Source organism: Pteropus vampyrus, unplaced genomic scaffold, assembly GCF_000151845.1.
Source record: "Pteropus vampyrus isolate Shadow unplaced genomic scaffold, Pvam_2.0 Scaffold15, whole genome shotgun sequence".
Lineage (NCBI taxonomy): Eukaryota > Metazoa > Chordata > Mammalia > Chiroptera > Pteropodidae > Pteropus > Pteropus vampyrus.
This window is the reverse complement of record NW_011888796.1, coordinates 16,059,186-16,081,758: the sequence shown is the minus strand read 5'-3', so window position 1 is coordinate 16,081,758 and position 22,573 is coordinate 16,059,186. Positions and strand designations below refer to the sequence as shown.

The 22,573-nt window shown below is 40.7% G+C and overlaps 1 protein-coding gene across 6 annotated transcripts in view; it reads left to right on the top strand.

Annotated features, from left to right (window-relative positions):
- The window catches only part of MAP2K5 (mitogen-activated protein kinase kinase 5), a 245,476-nt gene that overhangs the window by 204,952 nt on the left and 17,951 nt on the right, over nucleotides 1-22,573 (top strand). For all 6 annotated transcript variants that reach the window (XM_023527273.1, XM_023527276.1, XM_011385914.2 and 3 more), the window contains one exon: nucleotides 2,180-2,225. In XM_023527273.1, the coding sequence (XP_023383041.1) occupies nucleotides 2,180-2,225 (46 nt within the window). The remainder of the gene's footprint in view (nucleotides 1-2,179; nucleotides 2,226-22,573) is intronic.

The following is a 22,573-nucleotide window of genomic DNA, read 5'->3' as shown; positions in this document are numbered from 1 at the left end:
TACCTTTCCCTCCTCCGTCGAATTCCCCATTTCATCACCCCTTCAGAGTCGTATCCACTGGTGGAAAACAACCCCTTCGTTCCTGCGGTGCCACGAAATGGTGCGACCAGGAGTTCTCGCTAAAGCGAAATGGTTGTACACTCTCCCCTTCCCCTCCTCTCCCTTGATCCATCTGATGATTATGGTAAAATGAAGCCAAGAAATGTTCCTTAATATAAATGTCAGGCTTTAGCACCTTTTGACTAAGTGTGATGTGTTACCTCTTAGTAAAAATGTCTCATACAGTTTATATCCCATAGAAAAATATGTAGAGAAGTTTTTCCCTCGACTTTTAAAATTTTATTAACTCTATTTTTATTTAAAATACATAATATTTTGTGGCTTTTAAAAACTACACTCTGCGAACATTTTATATCCAAAGCATGCCATGTTAGGAAAAAAGCATACATATTGGTTAAACCTGGGAATCCTGAGCGCATTAATAATATTAGAGCCATTATTCAGAAATATGTATTAATCCTTCTTAATTTTTCCTTACATGGAATTCCTAGAAACACTCAAAAGCACATCATGGGAATGCCCCATTTCAAAACGCGGAAATTGAAAAACAGGCCGTGTGGTTCCTAAGCTTGCTGGAGCACCTGGTTTGGGCATCACTGGCTCCAGAGATATTGGATTTGTGACTGGACCGCCACAATTATCTCACCGTGTGGTCTGAGACCAACCTGGGGGTGGGGCTACTTCTGGGCAGACATGGAGAAAAGCAGATAAAGGTTTTACCTTCCTCCCGTCCAAAAAATTAATCAGCTGTTATATAAAAGTTTTATGGTGACACGGGGAGGGATAACCTGCGTCGAAATTTCCACAGATGTCAAGCCGAAACAGAAATGATAGTGGGTAATAGTCTTGTTTTCCCAAGAGATACAGCTACTTTGGAATGTCAGATTAGGACTGTTACCAACTCCACTGGCGAGACAGCTTGAATTACTTGCTAATGGATGCAGTATTTGAGAGGTGCATATGGTTATTTATAGCGAAGGCAAATGTCCTTGATTTCATTAATGGTTCATAACTATGGGTCTTGTTTACCAAATGATCATTAAAGCTCTCTTAAAAAAAAAAAAATACTGTCAGCAAATGCAGAGATTGTATGAAGAGTTTTCTTCTTGCTGGCTAGAAGTCGCCTTATATAAAGAAAAAGCATCTGTGTGATTTTCCAAGTAATAGAAGCAGCAGTCTCACTTCATGACTTCATCCCACACTGAGTTTCGTATAAATACAGTCACCTCAGTCCCGTGTGTGGGTGCTTTGTGATGTACCTGAGTACATGCCACAGCTATTAATTACACCTTTTGCATATAAGACACAAATTATTTTACATGAGAAATGTGATTCTTTAAGCCGCTAGAACAGATTTTACCAGAGCTGTTTAATGAATTATCAGCTTGAAGCCAAAATAAATGAAAGTCAAGATAATGTAATAATAACCTGTTTGTAATTTTGTAGCATTATCTAAATTCCTGATCTCATATATTGTTATTCGGAGCAATAATGGAAAAATGAGTTGTTTTCTCATTTGATCTGATAGTCATGTTTCCTTTTATTGTCTTATACCAATCGCCAAAAAAGGAATATATCGTTCCCTAAGTTTAAGTTTGAAATACATTGACAACTGAATCAGGAAGAGAATATTGCTGCGTTTTTTTCACATTAGTTTCAAAAGTAGAATTAGGATAAATTGAAATTTATTCTTTATCTGTATTGCAAGACTAACTCCAAAAAAAAAAAAAAAAAGTCTTTGTGTTTCTGATTCGTGAGATCTCCCAAAATTTGATTAAAGGCCAAATGAAACGAGCGGGAATATACGCCAATACAAGCATACATCAAAGATATTGTGTGTTTGGTTCCAGACCTCTCTAATAAAGCAAACATCGCAATAAAGTGAGTCATAATCTTTCGGCTAGTGGGGGGTCTTGCCTTCAATTTGTGAAAAAAGCAACATCTGTGAAGCGCAATAAAGCGAAGTGCAATGAAACAAGCTGTGCCTGTACTTAGAGCAGAATTGAACAGGGTGAATTTTGAAAACATTCCAATTCCAGGGGAAATAGTCAGTGGTGGAAATTACCGCACAAAGTTACAGATGATGTAGATAATAGGCAGTTTCTTTTTTCTCTTGCAGCATGCGAAAACAGCCAAAAGAAAGGCCAGCACCTGAAGAATTGATGGTAAGTAACATTTTTTTAGTTACATGGGAATTCTCCAATTATATATTTATGCTTAACATTCTGATAAAAGGACCACAGTGGAATTTAAAACATCCACAGGCTCTGGAGAGGCACCAGTATTACTTAATTTGGGAGGGTGTTTTTGAAGCTCATGTACTCAAATAGTAGTTTTTACTTTTTAAAAACCCACCACCATTTTTGAAATTTAATGCAGAACTCTTTTCCTTTGCCTTCCCCTCAAGAGACACAAATTAATCTAGGCTTCTCCTTGTCATTATTTGTCATTACAGCTTCTCAGAACTCAGAGGATTGGTAACAAAAAAAAGATAGTCCACATGTTAAGTTTTTAGTGCGATCCTACAGGAAATTCCGAATGTGGCATGGAGTCCTCTTAGATTCTTGTAAAATGAAATTAGGTTGGCTGCAAAAGATCAAGTTAATGAGAATCTTTGGTCTTTCCTCAGAAAGAGACAACTCTAAGGCTGCTGGTGCTGTGTTCTCAGCTCCAAGCCTGCTTTCTTTGATTGCAAATGACAGTTTTTAGTCAAGCAGGGAGAGGAACAGAGACGCTCCCTAACAATTCCCAAATGGTCATTTATTTAGTGCAGATTGTTGATTTGACAATGCACAAGCTGTTAGAATAACATTAGAATCCAGCATTAGTAAATAATAATTATAGTCTACTCTTTCTAATGTTTTGCGTGCCATTCCCGATCTTTAGATTACTGCAGTCAGAGCAAATTCCAACCAATTTTCTTCTACCACTTTAAAACAATAAGCATTTTACAGATACTGGTTCATTCAGAGGTTTTCATCCTTTGTATTTCATCCTAATAAACACTCGAAGCACTCAAACTTCTGTATAATACAGATTTCATCAAAATAAAATAGTAGTCCCTCTCCCTTTGGCATCGTGAGTGCTTTCAAGAAGGTAGTTTTCTCCTTGATACATCTGGAGCAAAATCTCGATTTTGGGGGGTAGTTTCAAGTTAAAGAAAGTTTACCCTTAAAACCTCTGTGATTTGTAGCTGTGCAGGTTTCATGTCTAGAATAAACTGGCCTTTTATTGGGGGCGGGGGGGGCGGGGTGTCTCTTTGATAGTTGGGAAATTCTTGCTTAGTCACGTCTCAGAAAACTTGGAACAGGTTCTAGAAATGGAGACGCATTTACCTTGTACATTATTATGCTATGGTTGGATAGCTCAGCTATTAAAACAAAGGAATAGGGTTTCATAAAGCAGATATGTTTGTAAATGCATGTTTTGACACTGCAATGACTTGGCTACTTATAAATAAAACATCTACAGATGGTACATACACCTATAAAAGTATACACACATATGTGTTGGTAAGGAACACCACTCCAGGGTGGCAAGTCATAAAAACAAAGTAAGGGTGAGTATTTTCAGTGCCTTGGAAGCAAGTTGTGTGTGTGTGTGTCTGTAAAGGGAGAGAGATAAGGAATACTATTTCGATATATCTGTTTATAACTATATACCCTGGTGAGTGTTGTCTCACATTTTTAATTAATAAATATCAATAAATCAGTAAAATACATGAAAAATTTAGTCACAGGAAGCACCATCCTATACTTAATTTAACATTCTTTCTAGTACTACTCACAGTTTGAGTTAAATGAATGGATTCCCTCCGATATAGCAATGGTGAGGTTCCCCCTGGCTTAGGAAGGGCTCAGTGAGGAGGCAGGAAACAATGAGTGCATGTAAGGCTCCTGTGGTCCAAGAGGTTGAGCCCTGCCTTCCTTTGGCTAAATATTGGGCCCAGTAGGGGATAGGAAAGGAAGTGGATTGTGTCTGGCTTGAGGAACCTGCGTCACATCCTAAGGACCCAGTCTTAAGGAAGCTGTCTCTTTATTCTTTCTAGCATATTAATTGCTTTAATTTTTTCTTTTTCCTTTCCGCCTACAACCTATTTGAAAGCATCCTCTGGAATGCACGAACAAACTGGAGAGTGTATTTGTGGGTGAAGGCCTGCCTTTCACAGCAAGAGCAGTTTATCTCCCAAGCAGCAGGGTATCAGCGTGGTCTGCCCGGCTTGGGCCGCATTGTCTGTGAGGCCTGCAGGATTGTCGAGGTTTCCCTACAGGCCTGCATTTTCCAAATCAAAGTTAAGAAAATCAGAGGTGGGTTGGGTGGAAATACTGAGAGTTACAGATTTACCACCAGGGAGCTCTTAAATGGATTCCGACGTGGCCCCGACCACCGGTGAACGCAGCAAGTCTCAGCTTAAGTAAACCAAACTGCAAGGAGGGGTGGGCCTTCGCAAAGTGGGCACCCAGGTGGTTTTTGTCTTTTTATTTGTTGGAGTCACCTTATATCCAGAACACGCAAGTCTTAAAATCATCATCTTTGCCATCTTTGACCATGTCAGGCTTAAAGATGAAATGTACAACTCAAGTTCAGACGCTTGAGGCCATTAAAATCCCAGTGTTGGAACTCATTTAGTTTTTTAGCTACTTGATTCTATGTACACTGTGTGGTTCCTAAGATGGTTATCAGCTTTTATGTTCGAAGTGGAAGTATTTTAAAGCTGGAGCAAGACATTCCCTCAGCGCTCACATTTTGGGGAAGCCAAGGTCCACGTGAGCTGGTGCCCTTTTCTGGCAGTAGCCATTAAGCTACATAAAGAATTTGCTCAAAAGTTTCATCATCAGCATCCACATCATCTCAGGAGGTCTCAGAACCAGATAAACAATTGAATTCAGCAGGTGTTTATAGACCGTTGTGTGCAAAGTCCTGTGCCAGACTCAGCAGAAGATGCAAAGAGTAAGCTCGGTGCGTACAGTCTTGCAGGAGATACAACAAGTATACAAATAACTAGAATAAAATAACTGGTATAAAAGAACAGCAGAGTGCTGTGGGATTCCATCTGGAGAAATGGAGAAAAGCTACATGGAGAAAGTAGAATTTGAAAAGGGACTTTGGAGGAGGGATTGAATTTTAGGAGAGAGTTTTCAAGGGGACATCCCAGGCAAAAGAGACAGGCCGGGCAAAGCATGAGTGTGTCGAACCCCCAGACCTTTCAGAGCAATGTGAAACCTCTGGTACCTGCTGAAACAGGTCTCCCTTTGACATTGGCCTCATGGAGACCCATACCCACAAAGGTGCAGTTCAGATAGGCAACATATTCATCAGCTGAGCAGTCTGTTCAGAAACTCCATTACTTAGAGAAGGAACCGTAGTGTCCAGGCCTGAAAACTCTGACCTAACACAGAAGCAGCACACCCACCCACACCTTTTTTCTTGAGTGGACTCCCATTCAAGTATAGAGAAGTCCTTCCTCCTTGGGAAGAGCTGACCTTTCTTTACTTCTTTAAGAGCTTTTGCACAGATCAGGAGTCAGCTTTAAACCCAGCAAAGCAAAACCAGTCAAGCAGGCAGCTATGAACATTCAGCATGCAAATACAACCAGAGAGGAACGCATCCTCCCACCCCCTGCCAACACACCCTCTTTCTGCTCCTATGATGAAGATTCCCTTATGAAACAACCCACTTTTAAATCACCGTGATGTATATTGCAGGAAAGACCTATGTCTGTGCTGCCCCAGCTATGTGACCTGGGTCAAACAAACTTAGAAAAAAATTTCCAGGCTGTAGATACTCTGTGGAAGTGACAGACAGAATGTTCAGTAGGCTTTAGACAAGCAAGCAGAGGTATCACAGCTCATATAAAGAAAAAAAACAACAAAACAGCCAATCAGAAAGGATCGGTGAGACTATAACAAGGGAGGGGAGGATAATAATGCAAAGATGGTAGAGAAATTTTCCCCAAATGTCAACAAGGTTGAAGTAAGCAAAATAATAAAAATCAGACCCCTAAACTCAGGGACAGAGACAACCTGAGATGGGAGCATGGAGGTGAAGTGTGAGTCTGGTTTTGCTATTCAAATTATACGTTTAAATACTTTTTTAAAAAAAGGGATATGATGAGAAGCATTATTATATAGACAGTTTGCTTGTGTAAACCACAAAGAATTCTTTCTCCAGAGTTAATCTTCCTTTAGGATTCTTTTGTAGCTAAGGTCAGGCTGTGACTTAGCAGGGAAAGCCTCCACACTTCCCTTCCCTTAGCAGCTCCCTGTTCCCTCCCCACTTCCGTGTCATCATCTGCAAACGGAAGGGGATGGACTAGATCAGCAATCCTTGACCTCAGGTCTGTGACTTCAAGAAGTCTGTTAGAGCCCCTGAAATTACATCCCAAATCGTGCAAGCATGTGGGGATTTGCATTTTTTTCTGAAAAGAGGGATTCCGGGCTGTCATCAGTTTTTCAAAGGAGACCATGACCCTGAATGATTGTTAAGCTCCCTTGCTACCTTCCCATTCGGTTAGTTAGAGCTGTGAGGCTAGGACCAGACCAGCAGCTTGGGAGGGAGGCATTCACTCCCTTCCCATTGCTTGGCGTGGGGGAGGGAAGGGAAAGGCCCACACTGCGGGACTCAGTAGGGCTTCCCACCAGCTGTTAAGTGGCCCTTTAACCTCCCAGCCTATTCTGACTGTGGGCCTTGACTCCAGCAGGGAGGGTGTGAGCCATGGATACCTCTGCAGTTACGATTTGGGTTCAGAGTGCTATAGATCCTCCTATGCATTTAGAGTATTTCCAGAAGCTCTCCATGTCTAAGCTCTATTTAATGGAATCTATGCATAGTAAGTAATCAGGTCAGAAGAAGCAGCACCCGGTTTGAGATCAATCGCTGGTTAATACTTTATCTAGGCCACTTTATTATCTCATGCTGATCCGATTCCCCTTCTCCTCCGCCTTTGTAGCATGCACGTTGGCTATGGTAAAAGTACGTATCACATACATATTAAAAACATATACCCATTCTATCTGTATGTAAATGCGTGAGGCACAGCTGGATATTGCAGAGGAGTTTGATTTACTAATAGTTATTATCTGTTCTAGCTGTTCAGTGGCAGAGAGAATTTCAGAGAAACAAGCTGGCGCAGAAATTGTCTTTATGCTATTATTATACTGCTTTAGTAATTGTTTAAAAACATGAGTTTTCTCCTTAGATTCTAATAATGCCTTATTATTTTGTGCATTTTCTTGTACATGCGAGAGCAGGGTGTCCTCATTTAGCATTTCTTCAAGTTTGGTTTTCGATTCAGGCCCCTAAGAAGAAACACGGTGCAGTTTGCAGTTGAAATTTGACATTTCACTTAGAAAGCAAGTAAATAGTGGTACTGGAAATACATGAGGCAGGTGTGGGTCTTGGGGGGAGGGGTGTCAGTTACAATTGAACTAATGTTTTGGGGTTTTTTTACTTTCTAAATCCCAGCAGCTGCAAACTTGAAGACATCTCATTTCTCAGAGAAGGCTTCACATATACAAGGTGGTGTTGTTTGGGGGCTAATAAACACCAAACTGCTCCAGAAAAATCTGTTTAAACATTTAATTACTTGGAAAGAGATGTTAACTTGTTTAACTCCTCTAAATTAAATCGTCACTGGTAGCTTTTCTGCTTATCCAAAACTGATTATAATTACATTTTAAGATAATTTGGTTAATGGTAAATTGGGCATCTGCATGGTCCCTTTTAGAAATTGGAGAAATTGCCACATTAGATTTTTGTCTGTCCACCCAAATTCCAGTGTGACTTAGGTTTACATCAAATGGCTTTGTTCACCATTATTAGACCCAAACCCTTTGACCACTGTGAAAGACAAAATACACTGTACAATTAGGAAATGATTTTATTCAGGCTATTGCAATAGAGAGAACATTTATGAATGAGGAATGTCTCAGAGAAAAGGGAGGGAGCCAAGGTTATGGAGGCAGGTAAATAAGGAAGTCATCAGCCAGTCATGAGGAAGGAAGGAAAAAGATCTTATCTCTGTAAGAGCAGGGTGGGCCTTTGTGGTTAACAAAAAAGAGTGGGGAGATTTCTCACCTGTCACCGCTTTCTGGGAGCACAGGGCTCAGATAAAGTTCAACATTATCACCACATTCTGCTAAAAAGAGCAAAGATGAGTTTCGGTTTATTTTAATTCAGGGTCTGTGTGTGTCCTAAGCACAAATATGAGGACAGGCATGTTCCTGCAGGTCTCTTGCTTGGTGCTCATGGACCACTGCGCTTGCAATCTAAGCTTTTTAAGGTATAATAATGGTTTAATAAGCAATTATTAATTTGGTTGTAGTTGACTACATTAGCTATTGCCTGTGTCATATAGAGTGTGTTTTAAAATAGACCGTTAGGGCCAGACTCGTGTGTGTGACTGGTCACCCACTCTTAAAGACATTTTTGCTTTTGGTTATTCATTTGGAGATGCAAATCAGCTCATTAGCTAAGGCACCCAGAAATTGCAGGGAGAAACCCTGGCTGAGATTGTAACTTCAACTAAATATTCCCTTCAGGCATAAAAGGCATCACAGAAGCTTAGGGGCTGCACATAGGGTCCAGTTGACAATCGCATAATGATTATTTTTTATTATTTTCAAGTTCTGAAGGCCATTAAAATCATCTGTTTATGTCTGCTGATAAATAGGAATCTACTAGTAAGAAGTTGATTTTAGCTTTTTAATTGCACGTAATTACAATGGCAGAATCATTGACTGGATGCTCGAGATCGCACTAAATCAGACAGCTTTAATTTGAATTTTTGATGACACGTTAGCACTTCAGCAAGAACAGAGAGATTATAACCCCAGAAAACAAGCTTTGTTTTTCCATAGACGTGACTGCTTAATCTTTTCATGAGACTTTAGCAGATAAATGTGTGCGTGTGTATTTATGTCCATGCACATAGCAAGAGATACACAGATAGATAAAATCTGTCATTCCTTGATCATGGTGATCTGACAGTTTTAATTTCCCAGTTAAGGATAACTTTTTTCCTCCATCAGTCAAGTCAAGTCTCTTAATATGGGGATGATTTGCCTGTTTAAGATTGCGGGTTTTTTGAACTCCTGCCTGCAATACTTCTTTCTTGTTTTTCTGGGCTGACTGTCATCATCCCAGCATCATGTTTCAAGGCACGATGAGGCTGTGTAGCCTTGACCACAGGAGCAGTTTGGTTATCTTGAATGCAGTAAAGTGGATTGATCGGATCGCTCTTCAGTTTTGTGCCACAGTCAAAGGAGGCTAAGCTGGGTCTTTGAGGTGTGTTGTTCATTAGTTCCTTGTTTGATGCTACTCAGTAGCTCACTGGCAGTTTCTGTTATTGAGGTGGTAGCCTCAGCCTAGAATGCCCTCCTCTCCCCCGTCCTTGAAGGTATCCATCCTCCTCCTTCAGCTTTTCCCCACCCCTCTCCTCCACAGTGCCTGCTCCCTTCTCTGAAGCCCTCCAGAACATATTGTATCTAACTTCGAACAGCACTTCATTACATAAATTACATATTCATCTTATATTCACTCACAAGTGGGTTCGTGTAATACAGTGGTTCCTAACCCTGGCAACTCATTGGAACCATCTGAGTGGCTTTAAAAAAATAAGAAAGGAAAAAAGTCTAGATCCCAGCCCAGATTAAAGAATCGGGACCAGGTCCTTTTTTTCTTGAAAGCTCTCCAGGTAATTATAAGGCACCACTAGAGGTGAAAACTCACTGGTTTAACGCCTTTTTTGTCCAACTAAATTGTAAGTTCCATGAAGGTGGATCATGATTTTTTAACTCAGTGCCTAAGTTGGTCCTATACTACAGTCATCCAAGTGAGGTCTCTGATCTAAATAAGAGAAATTACTACTGATTACTCTTTCCATGTACCACTCACTAATCCATTTCAAAAAAAAAACCATACTAGACATTGAACAGATAAAGACAAACAAGAATGTCACTTGTCCTCCAGGAACTCACAGAGTAAAGTTGAGGAAACTGACCAAAGAAGAAGCGACCTCTGGAAATTGTGATATTCAGTCTAAGTTAGGATGACCATACCAGAGTACATGATTAAATGTTTTTATTTGACTTCCTGCTAGGCGAGGCCATCTGGGTAAAATAATTTGGCTCCAAAATAAAGGAATTTCTAGGATGTCGCTGTGTCTACAGGGATAATATTTAAAGTATTTATCAATCAGTACAGCATGGGCCTGACCAATCAGAACATGGGGCGAGCAAGAAGGTGTTAGGCCGGTGTTGCTCGGCAGCACCTGTGGTCTTTGGTTCTCACCACTGGAGAATTCACCTCCAACAGTTAATTCCAAATCAGGAGGTCATTAGAGAGCCAAGATCTAGAAGGGACCACCTGGCCAGCACCATCTCTGCCTGGTTAGATTGATGGCAGGGGACCCCAAGGTCTTTATCTAGCAGCATATCAGATGCATGCCGCCGCCACCCCCACCCCCACCACCCCAGCTCTGGGGAATGAAGGATTAGGTTGAAGAAGACTAGAGACAGTTAGCCGTTTGTGGGGGAACTAGAAAAGGATCTTGAAGCCTGGGCTCTGATTTGGGAATTACTGTTGAAGGCAGCAAACTTGTTTTCCTGTGAGTACACGCCAATAAATAGATGCAATTCTTATCAATAATCAATGAGTCTAACCAGGAATTTCAAGGGCTGGAAAAATCTTAGAAGCCTCCTAGTTACAGTTGTAACCAGCTGGATTTGTTTAATGGGTTGTTTGCTTTTTAATTTGTAGCAGTTTTGAGAGAGACCTTTGGGGAATCTCAAGTCTTGTGGTTTCAGTGAGGCCTTTTGTAGATACACAGTTATTTGGGGGGCCAGGTCTGCCTGCAGATAATTTGAGGTTCATTTGGCCATTTGGAGACTGCAGAAAGGCAGTAGAGACATTTGGGCCTTCTGTTCTCTATTTAATTTTCAAGATTAGAATTAAACATTAGGCCTTGGTCTACTGAGAGACATTTGCCAGAGCATGGACTAGTTCTTTCCAGTATCCTGGTTTACCGTTTCTCTGTTCTCTTAATATAAATGGTCACTGATTCTGAAGTAGGAGAATAGGTACCATTCATTTATTCGTGCAAAGGTTCCCTTGACACAAATAAAAATGGAATTTTCAAATGTAACCCGATTAACTCTTAATTGTATACCAATAGCCTGTGTGTGTGTTTCAGCTCCCTCAAAAGGCTTCTGAATGGCCTGCATCTCTTTTTAAACTTGGGGGGGAGGGGGATTCAATTAATAGCAGGACTTTCTAATTGTGGGATTGGTGTGGAGTTGACAAAAATTTGTATAAATAGGGTACATTTTTCCACTTAAGAGGGCTGTGCTGAAACGTTTTTAATTGGATTTTCATGGTGATTGACAGCATTTGATTATGACAGTAACTTTATTTGGCTGGACTGCTTTAGCCTCTTGTTCAGATTTTTCCATCAAAGCTCTTTTTTATCCTCTGAATCCCCAGTGGAGCAGCAGTCATTGTGGAAGAGCCTTTTAGCACCTTTGTTGTCGCCATCCCTGGTGATGATTGGGCCCAGCTGGTAGTAGATAAGAAAATGTTCCTTTCACAAAGAGCCTGTGTCTCCCGCCTCTGCGGTTTCAATAATTTTAAGAGCCCCCAAAACCTGTTGAGGATTAGAAGTAGCTTTAGATGTGAAATGAGTGTTAAGTATTAGTAATCGGGAGATTAGGGCCCCAGGGACAATGAGAGATAAACAACTGCAATTAAGGCAAATCTGCCGATGTAAACAAAATTTAGCAGAAACAGATGCCCTAACCATTTTGGGGGATTGATTTGAGGGCACCAAGGAATCGATTTTTGTCTTGTTTACACTTTCAAACCCCTGTGATATACTGGAAGGCTAAATATTTCATACAGCCTGATTTTAGTTAATTTTTTTTTCAGTGCCTCACAGTAGGCGCCTCTCTTCTCACAGTGACCAGGCCTGAGTTTATTCAGCATTCACAGGGAGCAGCTAATTGTCTATGAAGGGCCCCCGTGTTTAAATGGGCTTGACAGGAATTTAAATTTTGTTTCAATCAACCCCTGTGCTCACAGCCTGCTCCAGTTTCTAATTTTTAAATTAAACATGATTTTTTTTTTTTTTTTAAGCTACAGCCTTGCCTCTGGAATACTCTCTCTCTAACTCTCAGGAAGGCCAATCGGCCACCCTGGAATGCTGGTGTATGCAGGGCCTGAGGCTGGAAAGTACTTTCTTCAAGACAAGCTTTTCCTCCACCTGTCAGGGAGGTCAGCAGAGTTTTGGCTGAGCTCATTCTCCTTCCTGCCTGTGGATTTCCAGCTCTCCTGTGCAGACCGCAATGCCGCATCATCTGGAAAGTGGGTTAAGTACCAAAGTAAGGTGTAAGGGTAGCTTTTAGGGGGCTGGCTGAATTATATAACCTACTGCATGTCTGATGCAGGTTACTATTTCAGCCTTTTGTAATGTTGCGAGATAGGAGAGAGCATGCTTTGAGCATCATAATGTGCATTTCGGTATGCACTTACCATTTTTATTTGTTGAGCTCTGTGCATCCTGCCCGATGCCAAGGACGCCCTGAGTCCCAACCTCAACCAGTTTACAGTCTAGCAAGGAAGATGAGGATCTAAACAGCCAAGCACAGGATAGAACGTGAGACTTGCGAAGACCATCCCTCACCTTCACCTGCCCCCTTCACTTCGTGGCACTCCTTTACGCGCACCCTGTGCTCTCCCATTCTAACAGTCCGCAAACGCGTGAGGCATTCTCTCATGGTCATGTCTTTGCTTGTGCTGTTTCCTCGGCCAAGAGTGCCCTTTCCTCACATCCATGGGGTGAACTCCTACTCAGCCTACAGGACCCACTGGCACAGCCTTGATGAAGCTTTCCCAGGTGCGCTTCAGTGGGGTTGATGTTTTCCTGTTGTATGTCATTTTTCCTCCTGGAAAATTGTGAGTACACGTTTCACACTTTGTGGCAGTGACTTGTTTGCATGACTGGTAACAGTCCATAAATAAGACCGCGAGTTCCTAGAAGATGAGATCACATTTATCTTTGTCGCTTTAGCATCTAGCCTGGTCCCTAGCCCCAAATAGAATGTTCAATAAATAGTTATTAAATTGAAATGATATGAATTTTTAACAGGTAAAATTAGTTCCAGAGAACTCATTTCTCCAGATTTCTTCCAGCCAGAGTTTTCTGTAGAGACTTTGTGAATGGGTTAACAAGTGAGCCAGGCCTCACAAAACATTTAGGTATATATGTGAGTGTATTACTTTCTGCACAACGTGAAACACAGCTTGGATCATAAGGAAAAGTACCAGGCCCTCCAATATTCACACTAGCCAAAAATCCATGCTATAACTTATTTTCTCTGAACTTACTTGAAAGAAATTGGGAGTAATAACTGCATGCAACTTGGAGCTACAGATAAATTCAGAAAGGCTTCTATTCTTTAACCTTAAAAAAAAAAATAGATTTATTGTAGAGAAAGAAATTAAACACATGAGTTTATAGAGTTCATTCAAATAGTTATCTCATTTGACCTTCACACAATCACTACAAGGATTTTTCTTATTCCCATTTTACTGATGTGTTTTTGAGAGAGACCTTTGGGGAATCTCAAGTCTTGTGGTTTCAGTGAGGCCTTTTGTAGATACACAGTTATTTGGGGGGCCAGGTCTGCCTGCAGATAATTTGAGGTTCATTTGGCCATTTGGAGACTGCAGAAAGGCAGTAGAGACATTTGGGCCTTCTGTTCTCTATTTAATTTTCAAGATTAGAATTAAACATTAGGCCTTGGTCTACTGAGAGACATTTGCCAGAGCATGGACTAGTTCTTTCCAGTATCCTGGTTTACCGTTTCTCTGTTCTCTTAATATAAATGGTCACTGATTCTGAAGTAGGAGAATAGGTACCATTCATTTATTCGTGCAAAGGTTCCCTTGACACAAATAAAAATGGAATTTTCAAATGTAACCCGATTAACTCTTAATTGTATACCAATAGCCTGTGTGTGTGTTTCAGCTCCCTCAAAAGGCTTCTGAATGGCCTGCATCTCTTTTTAAACTTGGGGGGAGGGGGATTCAATTAATAGCAGGACTTTCTAATTGTGGGATTGGTGTGGAGTTGACAAAAATTTGTATAAATAGGGTACATTTTTCCACTTAAGAGGGCTGTGCTGAAACGTTTTTAATTGGATTTTCATGGTGATTGACAGCATTTGATTATGACAGTAACTTTATTTGGCTGGACTGCTTTAGCCTCTTGTTCAGATTTTTCCATCAAAGCTCTTTTTTATCCTCTGAATCCCCAGTGGAGCAGCAGTCATTGTGGAAGAGCCTTTTAGCACCTTTGTTGTCGCCATCCCTGGTGATGATTGGGCCCAGCTGGTAGTAGATAAGAAAATGTTCCTTTCACAAAGAGCCTGTGTCTCCCGCCTCTGCGGTTTCAATAATTTTAAGAGCCCCCAAAACCTGTTGAGGATTAGAAGTAGCTTTAGATGTGAAATGAGTGTTAAGTATTAGTAATCGGGAGATTAGGGCCCCAGGGACAATGAGAGATAAACAACTGCAATTAAGGCAAATCTGCCGATGTAAACAAAATTTAGCAGAAACAGATGCCCTAACCATTTTGGGGGATTGATTTGAGGGCACCAAGGAATCGATTTTTGTCTTGTTTACACTTTCAAACCCCTGTGATATACTGGAAGGCTAAATATTTCATACAGCCTGATTTTAGTTAATTTTTTTTTCAGTGCCTCACAGTAGGCGCCTCTCTTCTCACAGTGACCAGGCCTGAGTTTATTCAGCATTCACAGGGAGCAGCTAATTGTCTATGAAGGGCCCCCGTGTTTAAATGGGCTTGACAGGAATTTAAATTTTGTTTCAATCAACCCCTGTGCTCACAGCCTGCTCCAGTTTCTAATTTTTAAATTAAACATGATTTTTTTTTTTTTTTTAAGCTACAGCCTTGCCTCTGGAATACTCTCTCTCTAACTCTCAGGAAGGCCAATCGGCCACCCTGGAATGCTGGTGTATGCAGGGCCTGAGGCTGGAAAGTACTTTCTTCAAGACAAGCTTTTCCTCCACCTGTCAGGGAGGTCAGCAGAGTTTTGGCTGAGCTCATTCTCCTTCCTGCCTGTGGATTTCCAGCTCTCCTGTGCAGACCGCAATGCCGCATCATCTGGAAAGTGGGTTAAGTACCAAAGTAAGGTGTAAGGGTAGCTTTTAGGGGGCTGGCTGAATTATATAACCTACTGCATGTCTGATGCAGGTTACTATTTCAGCCTTTTGTAATGTTGCGAGATAGGAGAGAGCATGCTTTGAGCATCATAATGTGCATTTCGGTATGCACTTACCATTTTTATTTGTTGAGCTCTGTGCATCCTGCCCGATGCCAAGGACGCCCTGAGTCCCAACCTCAACCAGTTTACAGTCTAGCAAGGAAGATGAGGATCTAAACAGCCAAGCACAGGATAGAACGTGAGACTTGCGAAGACCATCCCTCACCTTCACCTGCCCCCTTCACTTCGTGGCACTCCTTTACGCGCACCCTGTGCTCTCCCATTCTAACAGTCCGCAAACGCGTGAGGCATTCTCTCATGGTCATGTCTTTGCTTGTGCTGTTTCCTCGGCCAAGAGTGCCCTTTCCTCACATCCATGGGGTGAACTCCTACTCAGCCTACAGGACCCACTGGCACAGCCTTGATGAAGCTTTCCCAGGTGCGCTTCAGTGGGGTTGATGTTTTCCTGTTGTATGTCATTTTTCCTCCTGGAAAATTGTGAGTACACGTTTCACACTTTGTGGCAGTGACTTGTTTGCATGACTGGTAACAGTCCATAAATAAGACCGCGAGTTCCTAGAAGATGAGATCACATTTATCTTTGTCGCTTTAGCATCTAGCCTGGTCCCTAGCCCCAAATAGAATGTTCAATAAATAGTTATTAAATTGAAATGATATGAATTTTTAACAGGTAAAATTAGTTCCGGAGAACTCATTTCTCCAGATTTCTTCCAGCCAGAGTTTTCTGTAGAGACTTTGTGAATGGGTTAACAAGTGAGCCAGGCCTCACAAAACATTTAGGTATATATGTGAGTGTATTACTTTCTGCACAACGTGAAACACAGCTTGGATCATAAGGAAAAGTACCAGGCCCTCCAATATTCACACTAGCCAAAAATCCATGCTATAACTTATTTTCTCTGAACTTACTTGAAAGAAATTGGGAGTAATAACTGCATGCAACTTGGAGCTACAGATAAATTCAGAAAGGCTTCTATTCTTTAACCTTAAAAAAAAAAATAGATTTATTGTAGAGAAAGAAATTAAACACATGAGTTTATAGAGTTCATTCAAATAGTTATCTCATTTGACCTTCACACAATCACTACAAGGATTTTTCTTATTCCCATTTTACTGATGTGTTATCTGGGGCTCAGAGAGGCTTATTGACTTGCCTGGAGTCATACAGCCAAGAAGAACACAGGACCGTTCTGTACCAAATATGTACCAAAGCTGTACATATTGGTGCGTAGTGGCCAGGAGATTATTGTGGTTGCAAGAATTTCAGTTAAGTCAAACTATTTCCTGCAATCAAAAATAATATTAAATACAAATAGCATTTCAGTGGTTTGTGCTTGTAAAGCCAAGATGCCCCTCTGGGATGATTGCTCAACTCACTCCTTACGATCCTCGGTGCAGATAAACCAAACAAGAAGAAAGTAATAACTAGCAGTTTCTACCTGGTCTGTTAGTTGGTTATCTGAGAGGAAGCTGTGAGAATTGGTGTTATTATTGTTTTTTTGGTTTTGTCAACTTGCTGCAAAAACTGAGGATGCAGTATGTCATGCCATTTATCTATCCACAGATCTTTTCTACTTTCCCGTTCTACCATCATGGTTATGGAAATGAGCAATTTCCAAGAGATATTGTTTCCTGAGTTTGAGAGAAATTTCTTTTAACCCAGCAAACTTTACTGAGCACATTCTGTGTGCAGAATATATTGCTAGGTGGTTTAGTTTAGTGCTACTCAAATATGGACCATAGACTAGTGGTAGTATCTGAACTGTTTCTTGAATACCAGGAGTTCGTGCCAGAATATAAATCAAATGTGTCTCAAAGCGTTCTTTTTAATGTAGATGACTTTTTTTGTAGCAAAACTTGCTCAATGAAGGAAGCTGTGTGCCGATGTACATTGTGGCATAGCTCCTTATCTCATTGCAAACCAGTAGCCAGCGGTTCCAGGACCAACTACTTGAGTTGCACAGCTATAGGGAATACAGAGGCTGGTCAGACACTAATCTCTCCCTCCAGGAGGGCAAGTGTGGTGAGGAAGTAAAACCTTTATATAACCACTGACTCCCTGCAGCTGGCATGATACATGGCACCAAGTAGCTATGCAATAATCTCTTTTGAATGTATAAAAAGAACTAAATGAAGGACAACCTATGGAATGCGAAAAAATATTTTCAAACTACACATCTGATAAGGGATGAATATCCAAAATATATAAAGAACTCATACAACTCAATAGCGAAATTAAATAAATAAATCTAATGTAAAAGTGCGTAATGGACCTAAGTAAATATTTTCCCAAAGAAAACATACGAATGGCCAACAGGTATGAAAAGGTGCTCAACATCAGTAATCATAAGGGAAATGCAAAGCAAAACCACAATGAGATATCGCCTTACACCTATCAAGATGCCTATCATCAAAAACTCGAATAACAAGTGTTGGTGAAGTTATGGAGAAAAGGAAACCCTCATGCACTGTCGGTGGTGTTGTAAACTGATATAGCCACTATGGAAAACAGTATGGAGTTTCCTCAAAAAAAATTAGAAAAAAAAAATTAAAGAATTATTTTAATTTTGAATAGAACTCTACCATATGATCCAGCAATTCCACTTCTAGGAATACATCCGAAGGAAATGAAAACACTGTGTTGAAAAGATACCTGCACTCCCATATTCATAGCATCATTATCATAATAGCCAAGATAGGGAAACAACGTAAGTGTCTATCAGTGGATGAATGGATAAAGAAGTTGTGAGATACACACAGTGAACTGTTATCCAGCCATACCAAAGAAGAAGGAAGTCCTGCCATTAGAGACAGCATGAATGGACTTTGAGGGCATTATGCTAAGTAAAGTAAGTCAGAGAAAGACAACAACTATGTGATCTCACTTGTATGTGGAATCTATAAAAAAATAAATAAAACCACTCAGAAAAAGATTTGTAGTTACCAGAGGCAGAGGTGAGGGGAGAGGGAATTGGATGAAGGTGATCAAAACATCCCAACTTTGTTATAAATAAGTACTGGCGATATATCGTACCAGATGGCTATAGTTAACCCTGCTATGTGGTATATTTGAAAGTTGAAAGCAAATCCTGAGTTCTCATCACAAGGAAAAAAAGGATTTTTTTTCTTTTTCTTTTCTTTTCTATCTACATAAGATGATGGATGTACTAAACTTATGTGGTAATCACTTCACAGTATATCTGAGTCAAATCATTATGCTGTACACCTAAAACAGTACTATATGTCAATCGTATCTCAATAAAACTGGGGAAAATATAAGCAGAGTAGAAGCCAAATTGGCCAGCGCCTTAAGAGACACGTGAACAGAGTAGTCGGGTCACACAAAATGGGAAGCCAAATAGAGATCAGGATCCATCAGGAAGACAGAAGGAAGACTGAGGCCAGGAGGACAGCCCGCAGGTGTCACGCCAGCACAGGCATTCGGGGACTTGGAAGAGTAGGAGCACAGGCATGGAGCCATGACCTCGCTCATTTCTGCAACCATGATGGGAGAACTGGAGAGATGAAAGGCTTGTGTCCAGACAACTGGCTGGGCATATTCTCTCCTCTGTATGTGAAGTCTGGAGACTGACGATAGGCTCTATAACTTGAAAATGAATCTATTGTGAACATGAGATGAGAAACAACATTATATACTGGAGAGAGCATTGATCAGAAGACATGATTTCAAATACATCCTGTGCCTTTAACTGGGTAATCAGCAGTTACTTATCTGAGCCTCAGCTTTTTCATCTGTAAAATGGGGGTAGGTGATACCAACCTTGAATGGTTGTGTTTCAAAAGATAGAATGTTTGAAAGTGTGTTTGTAACTGTAAAGTGCTGGATGTGTGGAGTACCAAATCATTCAGCATCCTTGGGTCATAATTTTCTCACTTGTCTAATGTTCTTAGCTGGGCATTTTTTACTAGTAGCTTCTTGGAAGCCAGATATGTTCAGTGGAGCTTAATGTGAATTTGAGTAAAGTATATGTTATATGTTGGATGTTTGCAGCTAGTGTCCAAGGAATTGGTAATTTTTTAGGGATGGATGGACCTCTGGATTATTCCTCCCCAGAAAACCTTAACTTTTTGTATCTGTCCTCTGTTATTGGTAACGTAACAAGTGTCTTGTTGGAGGGAATTATTGTAGAACAGTCAATCAACAGCTATTTGTTGTCTGCATCTGTGAAGTGCTGTGATAATTTCAAAAGGAATACAAGAAACATCCAGGTCCTAAGGGGACAGACTAGACATATTTAGAGAAGGCAAGTCTGTGTGCTGCTGACTCGCACAGTGCAAGAGCTCAAGGGAAAGCTGGCTGGGGAGCTCAGTGGTCATGGAGGCAGCTCGGCCCCAGCTGGACCTGTAAGATTGTTAGAATTTGTCTGAATACGTGAATTACAAAGTGATAGCTCAGCAGAACCAGTTCCTCCCATCTTTCCACCCCCTCTTTTCTAGCTACTGATCTTCAAACATGTCATCGACCCTCTTCAGGCTCAGGTTCCTTACCTATAAAAATGGAGTCTCACTAAGTAGGTAATTTAAATGAGATAAAGGTATGTTACATGCTTATTTAGCATGGTGTCTGGCATAAATAAGTGCTCAATAAATGGTAACCATTATTATCATCATCACTGTAACAAGAGGGAAGGCGTTCCAGAAAAGAGCACAAGCCAAGACCAGAGGAAATGAGACAGTGAGGAAAGAAGACCCCTGGACATGAAAGGGGTAAAGTTAGCTGGGTGGAGCAGATCCATGACCTGGAAGGGCTTCGCACACCACCGGAGAGGACTGCAGCTGCAGTGCACTGTTGTTGGGCCTTGAGCAGGGCAGTGGGTACACGAGGGCAGAGGAGACACAAGGGACTGATCTCTGCCTGCTCTACGTGAACCAGACTTTCTGGCCAAAACCGACCTATGAATAAAGATATCCTAACCCTCTGGCTCTTTCTGAAATTCCACGAAAGTCTCCAGCCAAAAGAATAGGAAACAGAATTCAGAGCCTGTAGCTTCTTGGCAGCATGTCATTTGTCTCTCTTTTGCATCTTCTTTTCAATGTCCTTTCTGTCACTATCAGGGAAAATCATTAGTATGCTAATCTAGCTAGCCGTCATTTTAACACTGACCTTTCCTAACCTGCCTTTGCAATTTCAGGAACTATGTTTGACTTCTCTAAAAGTAACCTTAAATTGTAGTCTTGTAAGAATTCCAGAGCTGTATCCTTCACTCCTTCTTCTAATGAGGTTATGACCAAATGCTCATTATAATTGCTTTAGACTCCTTTTAATTTTCAAGCTTATTAATCATAAGAAGAGTTATTTAAAATTGCATAAATTAATCTTAGATTAAAAGCCCATCAAAGCCTCGAAACAATTAAGAATAAGTAGGATTTCCCTGGGGCAGCAAGTTTTATTTTAATATTGTAGTCAGGTGGATATCAGAACCTTGAAGTGTGGTAGTGATTAATGTATGCAAAATTTAAATGAGATTTTTTAAATGGCAAATCTAAATCACATATTGACCTAACTGTAGGCTTTAACTGCATTGTCTGTCATATATTTAAACTGTTTACTAATCAACATTTTAATTACAGTATGTGCTGGCAGACCCTAGGACAAATAAAATCTAGCATTTTCAAATGTCACTGTAAAGTCTGTTATCCAAAATTCACAAGACTCTTTTATTGGGAAGAATGGGGGAATGGGAAAACAGAGAGCAAACTTTCTGCAGCGACAAGAGATTTGGCACAGACAGTCCTTAGGCATGGGGCCGCCCGGATGCTTCCGGCCCCCACTCGCACCTTGCGATTCTGCTGGTGTGAAGCAGCTCCTCTCCATGGAACTCAACTGGGTCTCCTTTGAAGTTGATTTATTTTTAATTAGGGAAATACTTCCCTTCATGTGTTTGAGCCCTGGTTGCCAAGTTTGAACAGCGCGTAGCCATAGGTCCCTAGGCCCCCTCCCCGTTGGAGGTATGGACATATTTCCAGAAATTCGATTCGACCTCGTTCATAGTCAACCTTCAGCCTTTTGTCTTGCCTTCTCCCTCACATCCTCTATCACTGCAGGGTTAGGCAAGCTGTTCCCAGGAAGGTGTCCCTGGGCTGCCTCAGAGTTTGGAAAGAATGTCTGTATTTTACAAACACTCTGTTTCATTACTGAAGGTAGATAGGTAAGAAGGTCACCTTGAATAAATTATTTTGCCCCTTGAAACTTCAGTTCCCACTTTGTAGAAAGGGGATAATGATGTCCAACTTACTGTTTCTGTTTTTGTAAAACTCCAGACGATACACAAGAAGCATTTAACAAACACAGTAGTTGGAAAATAAGAGGTTCCCCAAAATGTTTGCTCCTGCCCTCATCATTTATTATCTAAAATTAGTTTTTAAATTATGGTTAAACATTCAAATAGCAGAGAAGGAGATACAATAAGTTAGTCTCCTTTCACCCTTCCGCCCATGGCCCCAGCCCCACACTCCACAGTTAAGCACTGCTAATAGTAGTTGTGTGTCCATCTAGAATTTTAAATGTTATTTTCTACACCTTGCTTTTTCACTTAATATATTTTTGAGATCTTTCCATATCACATAAAAGTCTACCTCATTCTTTTTAATGGCTGTAGGGCATTGCATAATATGGATGTGATGTATTTATTAACCATGACTCTATCATAGAACATTGTGACCATTTGCAGATCTTTGCTATTAAGATGGTCAGTGACCATCTCCATCTGTATCCATCTTTGTATTCGGAATATGAGAATGCCATATCCACTCGCCTCTTCTGATGCTAAATTATCAGACTTTAATTTTTGCCAATCTGATCAGTGGTAAATGATATCTAGTTGTTTTAATTTGCATTCTTTTATAAAGGATAAAGTCAAACACTTTTTTTATGTTTATTGGCCCTTTGTAATTTTTTCACATACTTTGCCCATTTTTCTGTTGGACAGGTTGTCTCCTCTTCCATCATTTTGAACCTTGATTGCCCTACCTAGAAAGCGAGGGAGGTAGACACACAATCTCCAAGGCCCTTTCTGCCTCTCTAGTCTGTGGCAGATTTTACACTACCAAGGGTGCCCATCTGCTCGTGACCTTGCTGCGACAGCATTGAGGTTGCATAGCCAATAGCAGAGGGTAAACTACAAGAGGACCATTTTCTTCTTTTGTTTAGTTGTGCCTCTCTCTCTTAAAAAAGCAGGCTTAGAAATTAC